The following is an 18260-nucleotide window of genomic DNA, read 5'->3' as shown; positions in this document are numbered from 1 at the left end:
TTAAACAAAATGGAGCAAATTTTTTGGTTCCTCTTGTCAAACCTGTTAATAATTGCAAGCTTTTTTCATATGCAGCTCTGATTGAACAGTGACAAGCAAAAAAGGTGCTCATTTAAGATGAAAATTTTGACAATTGTCAAACTGAAATCAAGTCAAGGTTTATCAGCGAAGAGTACAACAAGAAGAAAATGTAACAAAGCTGAACAAAAAGAAGCAAAGTAGAAAAAAAAGGAAAAAAAGGAAAAGGAAAAAGATATTGAAAAGTTTTGTTAGACTTATTATTAAAAGCATTATATTTGGACAGGTTGAAATAGATGCGAAAATGGTAGGAAAATGGTGAAAAGAGGAAGAAAAAATTGTGATAATGGAAGAGAAAAGAGTTTCTCTTTCAATGTTAGCAAACACAAGTTACAAGTTAACCATCAATATGGACGATAAATCGCTTCAACCTTATTTGCTTTCTCTTCTTGATCCACCAATCGTTTCATCATCTGAACCCTTTCCTGTTTCCCTTCAAGGCTCACCTATTGTGAGTTGAACAAGCTTGGCTCTTTCCTCAACTTTACTGCCAATTGATTTACTTTGCAATCAATAAGATTGCCTGCAACTTTGTGGTCCATTTAACCTTCACACTTAAATGTACACTTTGACATGGACAAGCTTGAAAAGGAAGATACAAATCGAACCCGAGTTTATAAAATCAGTCAAAATGTTTCTACTTTGGCAACATTCGTCTCTTTTTTTTTGCATTTTCATCTTTTCTTCCTAATCTCAATCAATTACCTTTTAATGACGCTAATGATACAAATTGAGGGTAAACTTGAAAGGGTTAAAACATTTTCCTTGTTTTCCATATTATCATGGGAAACGTTTTCATGTTCAACTTTTGAAGATTAATCAGTAAACAGTTGTTCAGTTCATGTTGAAATGGATTAGGTTTGAAGCTCTTTTTTCAGCTAATTTGCTTGTCTTTTTTGCTCCATTTTAAATCAACTCCAGGTTTGGTTGAGAAAAAAAGGTTAAAAATTTAATTTACTTCAATTTGCAACTATATTACAATTAATCTAATTGAGAAACTTGTCAATGGTTCAGTTCATTCAGTTCTCTCTCTCTCGGTGTGTTATCGTCATGGTCGTCGTTGTTTCATTTTTTTGTGTGTCCTTTTCACATTTTTGTACAAAAAAATAACAAGAAAAGCCCTTTTTCGCTTCTTGTTTCAAACACAATAGAAAAAAACAAAAACAACATTCAGAGTTAAATATTTTTGTGTATTTATATATTATCTTGTTTCATGTTAGTTAACTGTCTTTGGAAGATGCTTGTTCCTTTGTTAATCGGTAACCAATACTTTGACCAATTTCATTGTCCAAATACTCTTTTGATGGTTTAGATGAACCTCTTTGTTTGATTATATCACTTTGAATAGATTGACGGACTTTCAATAGTTCATGCTCCTTCTCTTCCCATTTCTTACGATTACTGGAAAGATCTTTCATTTTATTTACTACAAAGGCATCAGGTTTACCATAATCGGGTGGATTAGCTGCTGGATCATAACCCAAAACGGATAACATTGGGGCAACTGAGGCCATATCACGGACAACATCCTCCGGTATATGGCCAACCCATTTGCTCAAGGCTTCAACATTTATCGGTTTAATAACTTGATCAGTCGATCTTTCCAATCTGGGAAAGCGAAAACGACACAAAAAAAGAAAAAAAAAACGATTATTATATCAGGGTAACAAAATAAAGAATAGAAGTCTATAAATTAAAGTAACATGGAAAAGAAAAAAAAATATCATGAAAATGTCTATTTTTTACTCTTTCACTTTCAATTGTTGTAGAGTTATAAAGATTGAAAATGGTGAAGCAAAGAAGAAGATATATAAGAAATCAATAAAGAAGATATAATTTGAAAAGTGAACAATAAAAACTGAATGGAAAGAGATGACAATATATTGGATGGCTTCCGGTGACTGATAGTTGCAATGACATTTTTTTTATATCAAAGGCAATGGCTACATTCAGGGGAGAAATGAAACTACAAAATGATATCAGGTTAGAAGTGAAAGAAGAAAAAATTATATTAACATGAATTTATCATCATCCCTGTCATGCAATGTAATTGATCTTAGTTTTTCATCTTTAACCAAGACACCAAATACACTTTTCATCTTATAATCACATCAGATTCTGGACTAACTGAGAAAAGGCAAAAAAAAGGTCGAGTTTCTCATGAAGCAAAAAACGTTACACATTTTGAAGTATCACCAGGAAAAAAAATGAAGAAACCAATGATAATAATGATGATAATGATGATAATAAGGTTGATATGGAAGTTAATTGAGAGTAAATCTAAATGTTTAAATAGTGAGGTATTTGCAGGAAAAGAGCAACTTTTATGGAAAAGGATGAAAATGAATAGTTAGGAATTTATAATTTAGCAAATTTTTCAGATTAATGTTGTATTAACCTCAGGATTGGTGAGAAGAAAGTTGGAAGAAAAAAATGCAGAATAAAATCTTTTTGAATACACAAAATGAATGAGCATGAACAGAGTAGATGAACAAGAGAAGAAGAAAAAAGTTTAACTGTAAAAATGAATTATTGTTGCAGTAAAGAGGAAGACTTAACAGGCCATAATATCGTTCACTTTTTATCTGTTTCTCAATTCTTTCCCTTTTCTGTATAATCATCATCATTATCATGAGCATCGTCATCATGGTTTCAACTATCAAAACAATGAATTCTCATCTTTCTCCTTCTCTTCTTCATTCTTCCATTTGGTTTGCTTTTCCCCAAGAAACACTCTTCACACTCATTTTCTTCCTTCATCATCTTCTTTCCTCGACTGTGTCTTATTTACATCTACACCAAGAAACTCATCAACATTTCTACTGAACATCCATTCCGGATTAAATCTCTTCTTCTTCCTCATATTTTTCTTTACTTTTCATCTTCTTTTTTACATCAACATTTCTTGCTCTTCACATCATTCCATGCTCTTTCAACTTTTCCCAAACAATCCCAACTCTTTCAATCTCTCATCTTATCTGCCAGTGTTTACCTTTTTCCCTGAAATTATCTGCAAAAATATATACCCTCAAGCTGAATAACTCAATTGTAAACATTGTAACTTCATGTTGAGCTATTTTATCCTCTTTACTCTTCTCTTTTTTTGTCCAGATTAAATTCATTTCATGATACAGGGAAAAAGAGTTTACTATTTTTCCTCTTTTCAATTTATTAATTTCATCATTTGTTATTGTTGATGTTTCCATGGTTTTTATTTTTCATTATAATCACAAAGTCTTGCGATTCAACAAATCATTAATTCCCTTCATTCCCTTCATGTTGAATTAACCTGCAATTTACCTTTTCTCTTTCACCATGTAGGAAGATGCTTATACATCATTGGATAATAAAGCTTCGTTGTCTTCATCAAACCCTTCTTTAAACTGGTTTCTCAGATCAAAAAAAAGTCTGACACAAGCAAAATACATTTACTTGAAACAGATAAACTGGTAACCTTTTTTTTGCCCTTCCTTACACTCTTTTTTTTGTGTATTCATTTGTTATGAATAAGGTTTCTTGGTATTATCGTCATCATTTTTTTTCATCTACATCATATTTATCATCCTGTAAACCCAGTTACCTCAATCATTGAGTAGAGGGGGATAGATGAAGAGAAACAAGTGGGTTGATAAAAATCAAAACCATCTTGGATGTTGATGGGGTTTGAATCTGGCTGTTCATTAGCAATGAGGATAAATTTACAAGGAATATTGAATTTAAGGAAATGTGGAAAATATTGAAAATGAAATTTTTACTTACTTGGAAAGCGATATGCCACCAGGTTTGTCAATTAGTTTTTCATGATTAAGGACAGAATCATTCCAAGGCACATCGAGAAATTCGAGAATCTTTCTTAACCATAATTCTGGTTTTAAAACCATTTGTTCATAATAAACAGGTAAACAGTAAGATGGTCCTAGGGTTTCACATTGATTATGCATTGCTTGCATTGCACTATTCCACTTTGTCATGCACTGCCTGTAATCAGACAAATCAAATCCTGATATGGTTACCTGTTGGGCATAATTGTTGTTGTTGGTTTTCCATTTTTTTAATTGATAATTGTTGTTGTTGATCAGGTCAGTTATGTTGATGAACAGGGCAAGAATGAAAGATGACGAAGACGGCGTATAAAAGGTGAATACAGTTGAATGAAGAGCCAAAAATAATTGGAGGTCAAACCAGATCATGAAATATAAACACAAAAGCACGGGGTTAATATAAAACAGGATTAACAGGTAAGAAACAGGTAGGAAGCACACAGAGAGTGAGAAGAAGAAAAGGAAGGAAGGAAATAAATAAAGGTAAAAATGATGAGAGAATGAAGGTTAAATTGAAATAATAGAAGATTGATTAAGAATAATCAATGAGAGAACAATAAAGCACTTAATGTGTTGCCTTTCATTGAAAAGGTACAATTGTAACAATTGTAAAGGTCCTTACCTTACGGGTGATAATGGAATGAACTACAGCTCTTCCGTCACGAATCATGAAAATAAACTTTGAATTGGGAAATAATTTTTTCAAATAAACTGCTGAGCGAAGGGTAAATGGATCTTTGTTACATAATCTTTGGGCTGGTGGACCATGTTTACCCACAACCTCCAAAATAAATGCCGATATTGCACTATCCAATACTTCAGGTGTTATACCAGCTTCTTGAAGGCGACGCGATTCAAATGGTGACTTCATCCATTGAGCACGGTAACCAAGTAATCGAGGAATCACTCGAGTTTCCTCGCCACATCTAACATCTGGGTGAGCATCGAGAATAACTCGAAGTAAAGTGGTTCCACTGCGAGGCATACCACCGATGAAAATTAAAGGTATTGATCTACTGATGCCAGTAACTGTTAAATCACTGGATCCAGAGGATAGTAAAGATGAAGCAGATAAAAGGTTGGCTGATGATGACCATGGAATGGAATCACCGATTCCTTGTTGCTGCTGTTGTGGTCCATTTTTACTTGTAAGGCCATTTGAACTTGTTGACACTAGACAAGTGGGAACATTATATTGGTACATAAAACCGATAAGAAAGACAGAGATCAACAGGATTAACACCAATTTTCTGGTTGAACGCAGAGAATTCATTTCTTATGGTAAGAAATTTGAATTAGAAGACATTTCGCTTGCTTCCTTTTATGTTTGGTTTTTTCCTCGTTTTCCTTTCTGCAGACTTTTTACATAAATTTCTGGTCAATGTTACCTGGAGAAATTCTTGGTGATGAGCAATACTGGTTACTGTTGTTTTAGCTGTTATTGATTGAAAATTACTTCTCACTGTTACCGTTGCTTGTCAAAGAAAACAAGATTGATATGTAAAAAAAACAAAAACGCAGCCAAGTAAACAGGGATTATATGAAAAATTTAGATGAGTAAGTAATTGAGATGCAGTTGATGGCGATGATGGTGATACACTTAAAGCATACACAGGTTGTAACAACCAGGATAGTGGATATTGTGTTGAAACTTGGTCTATTTTGTTGAGTTACTCCAATGGAGAAAACAACTGTTATCAAGACAGAAAGACAAAAAGTAAACAAGATAGAGGAAGATAGGAAGATAGAAAAGAGAGAAACTCTGAACTGCAAAATGGTTCCCAATCCTCAACATGAGACCGCCACTAGGCAGAAAGAAATGATTTTACAGCAAATTTTATAACATAAACTAAATAGGTTGATGATTTAATGAGCACCGTTTAAATTAGTGGCGGTCTCGAGTTTAAACACGCATAATTTCACCTATTTCATTTGGTACAATTGTTGATGCAACTTGAAACTGTAAACAATTGAAAAACGATGAGCACAAAGTGGTTATAAAAAGACAATCATCTGTTAAATTTGGATCCACACAGTGATATGCCATCTAGTGATAGACGAGAAAATGAGACGAAATTAAATTAACTTGACTTAAATTGACTGACAAAATATTCAACAATCAGAGAAAAGTTAATGTTGAGCTTTTTTCTTTCAATTTTCCTCAAATCATGATTAAACTGTTGAACAAGTTGAAATTATTTCCCTGTTGATAGTTAATTGTTATTTGCTTCAATGATTCATTTTATTTGTTCATTAACTTTCAACAATTTCACAAAAATTGACTTTAATTTGCTTCTTTTTATCACATTAATTGTTTCACCTGATAAGCTTGCTAAACTGCCGTTTAGTTGACATTTATATTAGTGAACAAATTAGCCTTAATGACAGCAATTTAAATTTTAATCATTGATTTTACAAGGCAACATCATGCCATCTTTCGCGTTATATCGTAACTAATATCAAACCTTGAATTGTTTATGAAGTGGTTTTTGTTGATAACTATTGATTCAGCATCGCGCTCAAACTTTTATATCCTAATTATATTAACTTATTTTTCGAGACAAAAAATTTTCGTTACACATCAACACATGAACACTTTTACAATTTGTTGTAAATCAGCAACTCGAATGCCAAGGTTTTTTATAGTTTATTGTCTCATCTCTGAGGCATCTTGGAATATAAGTTCAAATTTTGATAAATGTTGACTTATCAATTGTGATTTATAATCTTCAATGACAGTTCATTGGAAAAATCCGTGATAGCCCTCTTTACATACTCTGAATATAGTAAATCTTCAACTCTAGAGTTTTTGATTCATGAAAGTAGGTTTCGATCATTTGAAAGCTGGTTTTGTTATGAAAATTCTTGTTTTTACAACCGAATGGTTTTAATCTTTTACATGCTCGTTTTGTTCATTTGGCAGTTGCTTTTATTTATTAGAATAATTGTATAGCAAGAAGAATCTTTGATGCTAAAGATTAATATGTAATATTAAGATGAATAAAATCTAAAACTTCGATGAAGATAGTATCAACTCCGTGAATGTATCCATTTATTGCTCTGATGTCTGGGCGAACAATGATACTCGACGAATCCATCCATTTCAATGTTAATTGTGGACCATGATCAATTTGAAAAAATGAGCTCACAGTGCCAACACCTGAAACGACAGCTAGATAATCAAATGGCCAAGAAATCTTCACTAAAAATTGATCGAGTAAAGCTTCACCATCTTCGACAGCCGAGCCTTCAATTAACTTTTCATATAATGCAGAATCCTTCAGTCGGAGGTTATTCCAGGCAGCTTCGGTAGGAGCAAAAAATGTAAAACACCTATCTTTTCTATCTAATTGGTTAGTCCAATTAAGTTTCTCGCCAACAGTGAAAGTAGTTTTAAAATCAGAATAATATCTCAGTAAATCTTTGATTGTCGCATTTGGTACACTATGTACCTTTAGTTCCCCATATGCGTTGTTGACACATTCCAAATTTGGGGGGAATGTAGGCCTTTCGTCGCTATCAGTTACAACCTGGTTGGCTTCAATTTCTTCATTAAGGTGATCCGAAATTGACACATCAGTGATGAGTAATGGCTTTTCGATGATATGGATCACTCCATTGTTGACAGGAATATTTGCTCTTGTAATTTTGACTCTAGTGTTACCCAAATGAGTGCTGATGGAGTCCTTGGTGTTGAAATAAATTAACGATTGCATTGAGTCAGATTCTGATCTTTCTTCCTTGTAAAGCTCGACAGTTAAGTTACTCAAGTCTGCTTTAGTTTTGTAGTGAGTTGAATTATTCATAGATCGGAGGAAAAGTATTTGATTTGGAATAATGTGACCGAGCAAAACATTCGCATCTATTTTTGCTGCCGTTTCACTATCAATATTTTCTGGTACGAAAAAGGTACATTCAGTGCAATTTGAGAACTGGAAAGTAACATTTTTCCTCTCGATAAAATCTGAGAAAGTACCCACGCCACTTGCAACAGATACAGAAGGATAGATGTTTGGATTTTTGATCAATTCTAAAGCATTAGGAGCAAATGATTCTCTAGATTTTGGAAGATCCAAAACACGATCAATAATGTGCACCATTGAGTTGCCAACTTGATGACTTTCAAGAATTCGAGCATCCAAAACGAAAACAGCGCTTCGGTTGCTGCTTCCGTCAAAGCCCCTACTGAATCGTAACTTGGATCTTTTAACACTTATGGGATTCTTGCTTTTTATCTTCAGAAGGGTATCTAAGTCGAGTGAACCATACACCAAGTGGGAACCAATGATGTCATAAGATGTCTCAGAAAATTTCCTGAAAGCCTCGTCTGTGGGTATAAAAGCAGTAACAGCAAGTAATGAACTCTGGAGGAATATCTTGTAATTTTCATCAGATTTATCAACTTGTTTTATCCACTTTGAATATTCATCAGATCTTTGTGCCCATTCATAAATGTTGTCATTCAAACTCAATGTCTCACGGGCAGCAATAGACAAGCTCACTAGTATCAATGTCAACATTTCAATTTTCATTGTAATTAGGATGAGAATCAATATTCAGAACTGAGTCAAAATAGTTTGAGCGAAGTTGGAAACAACACAAAAAATATTAACTTATGTCTAGTTTGTTGGAATAGTAAATCGGCGAAAGTTGTTAATGTTGATCATGGACTTAGCAGAGGAGGTAGAAAGAGAAAGAAAGAAAGTTGAAAAGATGCAAAAATTTGAACAAAGGGAAAGACAGAATAGTTTGAGGAAGAGAAACAAAGAAAGGTCAACTTAAAAGATGGCTTCAAAAGATCGTTCCTTGCTTGTCACATCCAAATGAAAAGATTTACAGAGAAAGACCAAGGAATTGGAAGAGACCTTAGAGCTTTGGAAGATAAGACTATCATCTAGGTGAAGGCGTACATCGATCATGTGAACATTCTGAGCATAAAGACACAATTCACTGCTGTGGTCGATGGCTTCAAATGCAAGATCCAATGCATTTTGTGCAGTCTCCTGGTTCTTCCAATGGTCATTTCTGATAATGAGATAGTGGTAATTGAAGAAAGCCTTCCAAACCCAAAGCCTTATTTTGTTGGCAAAGATGTCAGGTGCTTCCACTGTAATCAGTTGTATCCCAAAGTCAGACTCTGGAAGGAGCATATTATGAACGATCATTACCACCGTGCCCAGACCTGTGAAAATTGTGGCGAAATTTTCACATACACATTTTATCTCCACAGGCGTACATGTATTCCTAATTCATCATAACTACAGTAGTGATTCTGGGTTTAACTTCCTTATGCAAACGGTCAAGTTTCTTGATGAACGTTTTTTGTACTTATAGAACTCGACAAGTTAAATCCGAATATATCGATCATTTTATGCGTAAACCCTCCCTAGAGGAGACAATCGTACTTGTATAAAAGGTAAACACCCAGAAGATCTGAACTTGGAACAGCTAAAATTCATGAGCTGGTATCGTTACCAATTGCAGCTTGAATTCTCAGATTAGCTCAGATTTTTGATTTAGCATAATTTTCAAGTTCACTGAATTATAAACTAGGATTTTATCAGAACCACCAATACACTTGAAGCTCTCAAATTTTTAATTTCATTTCTTTATCGGTTCACAAACAAATTAAGAATCTTGCAGATTGATTAGTTTATTCAGATTCAAAGTTTGATAGAAAAAATGAATGATAATAATGACTGTAACAAATGATCAGTAATTTATAATTTAATTGAATATGAAATAAAAATCGTGCGAAAACAATTGCATAAACAATCAATTATTCCGGCTTGTAATCGATTAATTAACCAGACAATTGGAAAGAGTTTGATTCTTTATTTATACCTTTTGTTTTCACCCGTTCACAATATTAGCTAATTTATTTTCACTATCAACAACCCTTTTCTTTATAATATATTTATATGATAATCATTACTGTCACCATTATCATTATAACCATTATTACCATTACTATCATTATTATCATTTACAGAAAGTTAAATTTCAACAATCAAACCTGAAACCGGAACTAAACTTGAATTGCAATGAACCAGAAAATGAGTTAAATAACCAAAAGATGGAGTCACTGAAAGTTAACCAAAAAATTGTTTTGGGTTTGAAAGTCATTAAAAGTGTAACAAACCTGATTGTGTCTAACTTGTTGGTTTTGTAAATGAAATAAACAATTCAAAGCTATTTTCATCAACTTTAATCCTTGCTGATCAATTTTCATCTTCACCAAACCCGTTCAAACCCGACTGGTGAACTGTTTTTTTGTTCACTCTAATCTTAAATGTTCATCATGAATGAGGGGAAAATGATATTAGACAGAAATGATTCTCATCTCATTTGGCTCATCACATTCCGATATTACATCAGTAAATATGATCACTACCAAGTTATTTGATTTTTAAGAAACACTTTTTTTCTTCTTCTCTTTACCTGCAACTTTCATTGAGACTCTTCCTCATGCTCTGAATATACTGTATTATACATATTGATAGCATAACATCAACATTTCATTAATAATCACTTTCAGTTTCGAGTTTTGAATTGCAACTTGATTATCCTGAAAACGAGAGGACAAAAGTGAGAATAAGCGACTAAGAAGAAGAAGAAAAAAAACGAGAAAAACTTTTCATTCCAATGATTCCTTTAAAATTTTCATTATTCAGTTATTTATTCAATTCCATTATTGTAATCATTTCTTTTGAGCAACAAAAAAAGGCAACAAAACTAATAACACAATCTTTCAATTGGCATCACTTGATTCAGCCAAGGATAACTTTATGTTAATCATTTTCTGTATTTACAATGATAATTATTTCATCTTTCATTGAAAGTGTAAAGACAAATGTATCACTTTAAGCTTGGTAAACAGTCGAGTGTCGATAAATATAAATGTTGATCAATGAACAGATCCAACCCTGAACATGTTGATGAGGATGAGAGGCATGAATAACGTGAATAACAATCAACAACAAATTGTCTTTAATTGATTTTCGCATAAAGATAAAGGTTGACAAAAAAAGAGCAAATGTTTACATTTCAAAGTTATTATTACATTTGAAAGGTTCACAAATGATCACACAGTTGATGATCGCAGTTGATGATCAACAGTGAAATATTAAAAGTAATATTACTTTTACTGTAAGCAATTTAAGATGATTTATCACTCAGTTACATGGTCAAGCTTTTCCGTTATTGCCGTGAAATGCCACAAAATTCAGGTCACTTTCACATCCGCCAACAATTTAACTTTTTTTTTTGTTTCTTTTTCACCATTCTCTTCATAATCATCATCACAGTTGTAATCGTTATGAGTTTGAACTGAAAACGGAAAAGGAAAAAAAACGAAACTGTGATGTTGATTAAGATGATTTAGAATGATTTAGAACGATTAAGATGATTAAGAGCATACTTTTCGCTCTTGGATGGAACAATTTGATTAACTAGATTCAAGTTGCGAATAAGTTACAAGTTAATCATCATGGAAAGTTTAGCAAAGTGAACCAGAAAAGTTCATGATGCACTTTTCAAGTGCTTTACAGTTTTCCAAAGTTTATTCAGTTCTTTTAAGGTTTAATCAAATGTTGATCAATTGTTCAGTTGACACTCTTTGACACAGTTTCATATTTAAAAAGCAAAAGTTAATCAAATTGTCGAAGAAAAGAAACTTTTTTCCCTTCGAAAAATGATTTTTATAAAATGCAAGAGATGGCGCAAAATGTTGAGCAAACTGTTGATTAACAAAAATTGATTTTTCATCAATTGTTCAATTTTATGCAAATTTAATTTCCTAATTGATGGTTTAAATAGATTTATTGGTTGTGTTGGCAAATGTTGGGTAAAGCTTGCGATAATCAATTGATTTATCAGTGAAAAAAGTTGTTGTACTTCAACTTGATTTTAATTCAATTTTTGTGTTTTTCGACTTTTTTTCAGCATTTTACTTCTTCTTTTCGTTTCATTTGAAAGGGCAAATTTTCTCATATTTTTGGGTGGCAATTACAGTAAATACAAGAAGCATCACCAGAATAATAATATTTGTTACAATCGTAGCAGCTACAAGCTTGGATAATTCAAGTGATTAACTTGAAACACTTGAAAAATTGTTGATTGATCTGTAAGCTGGAAGAGGGTAAAATAAAGGATTGGCTTAGATTAACAATAATCAAGCTACTTTGTATAAGCTCACCTCACAATCAACATATCAACTGTAAATAATACAAGGAAAGAAACTATTGCATGTTTCATTTTTCAGGTCAAAAGTGAAACTGACCCAGTCTTTCAGGGTATTTTGTATATCAATAGTTTTAAAAGGAAGTATCAATTTCAGATCATCTTCATTAAAGCCTCTAGAATAGCCATTCAATTTGGTTATCAATAACAACAAAAAAAAATGGAAAGTTGAACGACCCAATAAGCTAACAATTTGTTATTTAATAAATGCTTTAATGATGATTCAATTAACTGAACCAATCAATATCATGATAAACTAATTTTCATTTATTTATTTTCCAATTTTTAGGTTTTCTGGTTTTACATTGAAAATGGTGTTTCTTATTCACTTTTCCAGCTTTTAGATTAGTCTTTATTGTTTCTGGTCAAATTGGGAATCAACTGATTGTTTTAGATTGAAATCAATTATCCTTATTACCATTAATATTGTTTTTGGTTTCCTCACGTTAAGTGTTATTAACAATCAACTCTGAAAGCAGAACTTAATCTTTAATGAACCAGAAAATCAAATGAAACGATATGATAAGAAGAAGACGACATGAACAAAAGATTACTTTGAAAGTTACCCAAAAAAAAGACAGTTTGGGTTGTTGAAGAGCCATTAAAAGTGTAACAAACCTGAATTGATATGATTGGTGTTTACTTTGATTGTTTGTTAAATGAATAAAAAGAAATGACAATTGAATGGCGAAAAAATAAAAACAACAGTCTTTCAACAATTAGCATCATTTTAATGACAATAATCTTAAAAATTTGTGAAATTATAAATTGACATTATAATTTGAAAGCATTATGATGGTGTTTTACATTTGAGCAATTGTAAGATACAATAAAAATGTGAAGCTGAGGTGAAAAAAATTAGAGAGATAGAGAGAGAGAGGAAAAGGAAAGGGAAAGATGACGAAAAAAGATGATTAAGGAAAGAGAGAGACGAGCGAGCGAGCGAGCGATGCGAATGCTATGTACGTTGTGTGAATGGATGTGGTTGTGTGTGGTGTGTATTTAAAAGTATGAGGTGTGGATGTGTGATGTGAAAAATGACGACTTTTGAATAACAGGTTACCACCAATGTTTCAATGGTTTGTGGACTTCTTTGTAATGATGTTCAATGCTGAGGAAAAGACAAAAAAATAAAGGTTAATCAAAATCAATTGATGAAGATGGGTGAAGGTTGACTTACAGGATTGGGATCTTTTTCTTGACGAAGTATGGCTTTTCCTTGATAACTGGGATAATCTTGTGAACTGGCTTAGGTACTGGAACTGGTACGTGTTTAATGATTGGTACAACATATGGTTTGGGAACTCTAACTGGAACTGGAACTGGATAAGGCTTATGTACAGCTACGGGCTTAGGTACGTGGACAATGTATGGCTTTGGAACCTGGTGGGAGAAGATTTGGAAAAATTGAAAGGAAAGAAGAAGAAGAAGAAGAAAAGGGCAAAAGTGGATGATTAATTAGATTATGATGACCATCATCATAAACAGTTACATCATTGAGCATTGATTGAAAATTGTGAGTCTCAACTGAAGGGTGAAAACTGGAATCAAATCAAGCTCCAGTTAGCTTGTGAACGCTGTTCTACTTTTTTTTTGCTTCTCTTTTCTTCTTTTCAATGAAGAGAGAAGAGAGGAAAAAAATTGTAGTAAAGAGATAATGAAAGGAGAATTGAGGAAAAGTTGAAGATGAAGATGAGGATGATTGGTATGAAGATGATGATAAAAACATTTTCGAATGATTGTTTTACTTGAAACTATTAAAAATTTGAACTGTTTAAAGTGAATGCGAATGATGAAGATTAGCTGAAACTAAATTTAGCCAATAACCTCAATCACGATTCCGTGACTAAGAATAAACAAGTTATATTTATATATATATAGAAATATATATATATAGTAAAAATCGAGAATCAAGTTTCTTTCCCTTTTCGTATTAGGCGAGTGGAAAAAAAGTTTCAGTTCAAATTGATAACAAATTTGTTCGAGTAATCGCATCTTATTGGCACTTAAAAATCAATTCAAAATTTTCATTTTTTTCACGATTCTTTTGGATTCAATTTAATCAACTTTTTCTCAAAACTAGTCTCAACTAATCACAACTAATCAAAATACTGAAAACTTTATTCCAACTGAATAATGACTCGAGAAATACGATCAAAATTTTCGATTAAAAATTTGTTCTAAAATTGATTTCTATTCTGAGAGATTTGAATGAATCTTCAAAAAAAATTTCAAACTATTTTTGCTTCATTAGAGATCAAAATATCTCAATAAAAAAGTTTTTCTCAACTAAATTGGAAATTAATTTTTCGGAAAAATTTCAAACTGAATTTCCTAATTGATGAGAGATGAAAGTTTTTTTTGCACGTTTGCAAATTCATTTCAAATCTTGATTCCTGATTTGAACACAATTTGAATTGATGTTTGAAATCAATTTGGTTTCCTCTGGTTTCGTCTCAAACTGTCAATGGTTTTGTCTAATGAAAGTGTTTATGAAAAGTGTTTAATGATGGTGAGTTACTTACCTTGACTGGGTATGGGATTGGGTAAGGTTTTGGTACTGGAATTGGCTTGGCCACTGGGAATGGTTTAAGTACTGGGTATGGAGCGTAGACGTGTTTGACAACGGGCACGATAACGTGTTTAGGGACAAACTTAGCCACTGGAAGAGGTTTAAAAACTGGGTAAGCCTTGGGCACTGGAACTTTCTTGATAACTGGATAAGGTTTTGGAATAGGAATGTGTTTAGCTACATGTTTAACGATGATTTTAACTGGACGAGCATATTCAACATGACCCCATTCATCCCAATTTGCAAGGGATCCTTTGATGGATAAGGTGCCCAAAATGAGCACTAAAGTAGATAACTGCATAATTCCTTAGAGGGAACTGTTGATGTGATTTATCATTAACCAGACGAAGTGCGAAATATGAACAAAAGAAGAAAACAAAAAAATAAGAAGAAAAAAAATGAGCACAAAAAAATAATGAAAGTGTAATGAGCGGGAGAGGCAAAAGAAAGAGAAGAAAGAGATTTTGTTGAAAAGATCGAGAGTGAATGTTAATATAAAATGTAAGAAATTAATTTATAATTTAAAGTGAGTATAAAATTGTAAAGTAAAATGATGTTTACCTAAAAAATATAAAAAAAATTGTGTTGTCGTTGACTGCCAAAAGAAGCCGAATGAGTATCGTCAACGTGTATACATCATCTTATATACGATCTCTCCCAACGAACAGCTCACTCTAAATTACTCCCTCCTTGGTTAAAGGTAACATTAAACAAGGTGAAACAAGCTCAACCCAAACTCAGGTAAGTCTTTCTTTTCTCATCTTTCATTCATTCAGCTCTTTCTTATTTTCCTCTCTTTCCTTCTTTCTTTCTTTCTCTCTCTCTCTTTCTCTCGCTCTCTTCATTGACGTTTCTGATCATCAAAAGTGTACCTTTAAGCAAGATGAAAATAATTCAGATAAAGATAGATAATCTGGAAATTGAAGACGTGCTAAGGAAATGATTAACAGTTGGACAATAAAATGTATATCAACACTTTTTAATAAACAACAAAATGTAAATCAATTTTTCATTCAAACTCTTTTTGCTTCAATTCATCAAACAATTGTCACATTCAATGGCACTTTAACCTGTAATAAAGAGATTGAACAAATTTTAAGGAAAACCGATATTCGAAAGAGAAAAAGAAAAGGAAATCAGAATTTCAATTAAAAATTGAATGCTTATGGCACTTTTAATCTAAGGTTATCAACAATTTACTCTTCTATATTAACCATAAAATTATAATCATTACATTAATTATGATCGAGTTAATTTTATTGGAAAATTTGGATGAATTAGAAACAATAGATTGACAATTTTCATTCAAATCTCAGTTCACTTATTAGCCATTCATGCAAACCTTTCCAATCAAATTATCACTCAAATTACATTAATCAATATCAATATATATCAATTGTCCGGTTCATTTGCATGTTCATTTAAGTTCATTTCATTTATCAATTTTTATCCTTTTCTCAATGTTCATTAAACTTACAATTTCCACCAATTTTAGGTTGAAATGAAAAAATTGGTAAAACCAGAGTTTAACCAGTTTAGGTTTCATTTCAAGATTTATTTTGAAGTTGAGTTTTGATTTACTTTTTTCATTGTTTTTACTTTCATCTTTTAGTTGATACTTTTTCTTGGCCAATCAAAGGTCAATTGTTAAAGGTAAAAATAAGCAATTTTGATGGTAAACTCGAGTAACCTTAAGTCCATCATTGATCAATTACATTTCAATTAATTGTTGAAAAATGAGAGTTATTTGGATAGTAAAAGTTGGTTGAGAAAAAAAGATCTGATGAAAAAAAATAAACTTATCAAAAGATGTTTAAATAATCATTTGTCTTTTTTTTCCTTCTTTACCTTTTTTTAGGAATGAAAATGATGAGGATGAGAATGAGGATGAAGATTGAGTTGTAAAACAATTGGATGCTAATTGAATCATAACCAAAACAATTTGACAAACTAAAGATGATTCTGTAAATTCAACAAAATCACTGATCATTTGAAAGTTGAGAAAATGTTGTTTTACCATTTTACTTCATTTAAATAATAGTAGCGTTTGTTGGGTTTACTTGACTAAAATTAAACTCAATTTTACCTATTATCAACCATATCTTGTATTTGTATAACAATATAATTGTATATCTTTTCATCAGTTGGCCAACATTAAACCAAACATTAGTATACACAATACAGGGTATTGAGGTAAGTTAAATTGAACGGATGGACAACAATTCAATTTATATTCAGCCAGATTATCTGGTAATTTGAAAAGATTCAACATTAGACACCCGGTATTGGCTTGTGTAATGATTACTGTTTGTGTTTTGTATGGAAACCCAAAATTGACCGTTTGCTTTGGGGACTTTCCTTTGTTTCCCTTTTAACCATTTTCAATGATGATTATGATTATTATCATTTCTTGTGGTTATAAATTGATTATCTAACCATTTAACCATCGTGAGGCTACACTTATAATCCAAACTGACCGGTTAACAATTTTAAAATGAAAGATGAGTTTTAATAAAAAGGGCAACCAAAGGGAAGAAGATCTTATTCATTCTTATTTTACTGATGGATTGGACCAACTGATCAGGCAGGAGAAACGGTAAACAAGTAGTTGGCATTTGATTATTCGGTTTCCACTTGAATGAAATAGATAAATATAAAATGGATTATTAAATTAACTAGTTTATAAGATGAATAAATTAACCCTTCAAATTTTTCATATTGTACAGTAAAAAGATTATCTGTTTGGGTAAAAGGTTACTTTCCATTCAGATAGATGTCACTGTTTTTAATAAATACAAAAACGGTAAAATTATTCAACCAAAAACAAAACCCAAAAATTTTGCTTTCAAATCACCTTTAATCAGATCAAAACAATTTCAATCATTTTCCATTCAAATTTTTCCATTTTCAACTTAAGATCATTTCATCTTCACTTTAATATCAATTTTTTCCTTGTACAATTAATTAATTACAATTATGACACAATTAAATCATTAATCCCTCCAATAACTTGAAACCGCCGGTTTAGGTCTAGTCTGGTTTGGTATTGTTACTTGCACTTGTTACTGTTACATTTGATCTTGTTGTTGCTTTTGCTGTTACTTTTTTTCAATTTTTATTAATACTTTACTTTTAAATTGAAACAAGGAAATAAATGTTAAATCCAAGTAAATCTAATTTTATATCAGAACGGAATGTATTGTATGATTAAAAATTTGATCAAACAATTGTTGAAATTAATATGGTTCATGTTATTGCTGGTTTTGCCTTTGATTCTTGTAAAGATACAAGTTAAATGGAAGAGATTGAGAACGGAAAAGATGTTATTAAATAGTTATTAACGATCACGAATCAGTTTGATTAAAACGCATACTTTTATCCGTCTAATAGCAATCAACACAATAATAAAGTAACAAAAATTAAATCCATTGATTTGACGCTTGTAAAGAGCCTCAACTTGTTCACTTGGAAATCACAATGTTTCCAGAACCAGAAAACGCTTATTACCAGAAACCTTAAACACTGTCTCAAAAGTTGATTGATTAAAT

General features: G+C 31.8%; 3 protein-coding genes across 3 annotated transcripts; all 3 read right to left on the bottom strand.

The window, feature by feature from the left end:
• Nucleotides 1–1005: 1005 nt before the first annotated feature.
• Tpst (tyrosylprotein sulfotransferase) lies at nt 1006–5931 on the bottom strand. Its single transcript, XM_089269569.1, has 3 exons — nt 4522–5931; nt 3838–4091; nt 1006–1686 (listed from the first exon to the last, which is right to left on the bottom strand). Exons 1-3 carry the CDS (start codon nt 5170–5172, stop codon nt 1299–1301), a joined length of 1293 nt encoding a protein of 430 aa, XP_089125695.1. The 5' UTR covers nt 5173–5931; the 3' UTR covers nt 1006–1298.
• Nucleotides 5932–6877: 946 nt separating this feature from the next.
• LOC107366894 (fasciclin-1-like) lies at nt 6878–8579 on the bottom strand. The gene has a single exon (XM_015934537.3). The coding sequence runs from the start codon at nt 8429–8431 to the stop codon at nt 6878–6880; it is 1554 nt and encodes a 517-aa protein (XP_015790023.2). The 5' UTR covers nt 8432–8579.
• Nucleotides 8580–12850: 4271 nt separating this feature from the next.
• LOC107367081 (uncharacterized) lies at nt 12851–15318 on the bottom strand. Its single transcript, XM_015934755.3, has 4 exons — nt 15274–15318; nt 14666–15029; nt 13321–13523; nt 12851–13251 (listed from the first exon to the last, which is right to left on the bottom strand). The coding sequence occupies exons 2-4, from the start codon at nt 15011–15013 to the stop codon at nt 13200–13202; spliced, it is 603 nt and encodes a 200-aa protein (XP_015790241.1). The 5' UTR covers nt 15014–15029; nt 15274–15318; the 3' UTR covers nt 12851–13199.
• Between the last annotated feature and the right edge of the window lie 2942 nt (nt 15319–18260).

Source organism: Tetranychus urticae, chromosome 3, assembly GCF_039701765.1.
Source record: "Tetranychus urticae isolate SD_2017Ah chromosome 3, NJAU_TeUrti_SD_1.0, whole genome shotgun sequence".
NCBI lineage: Eukaryota > Metazoa > Arthropoda > Arachnida > Trombidiformes > Tetranychidae > Tetranychus > Tetranychus urticae.
Note: the sequence above shows the minus strand (reverse complement) of the source record. Positions and strands in the feature narration are given on the sequence as shown.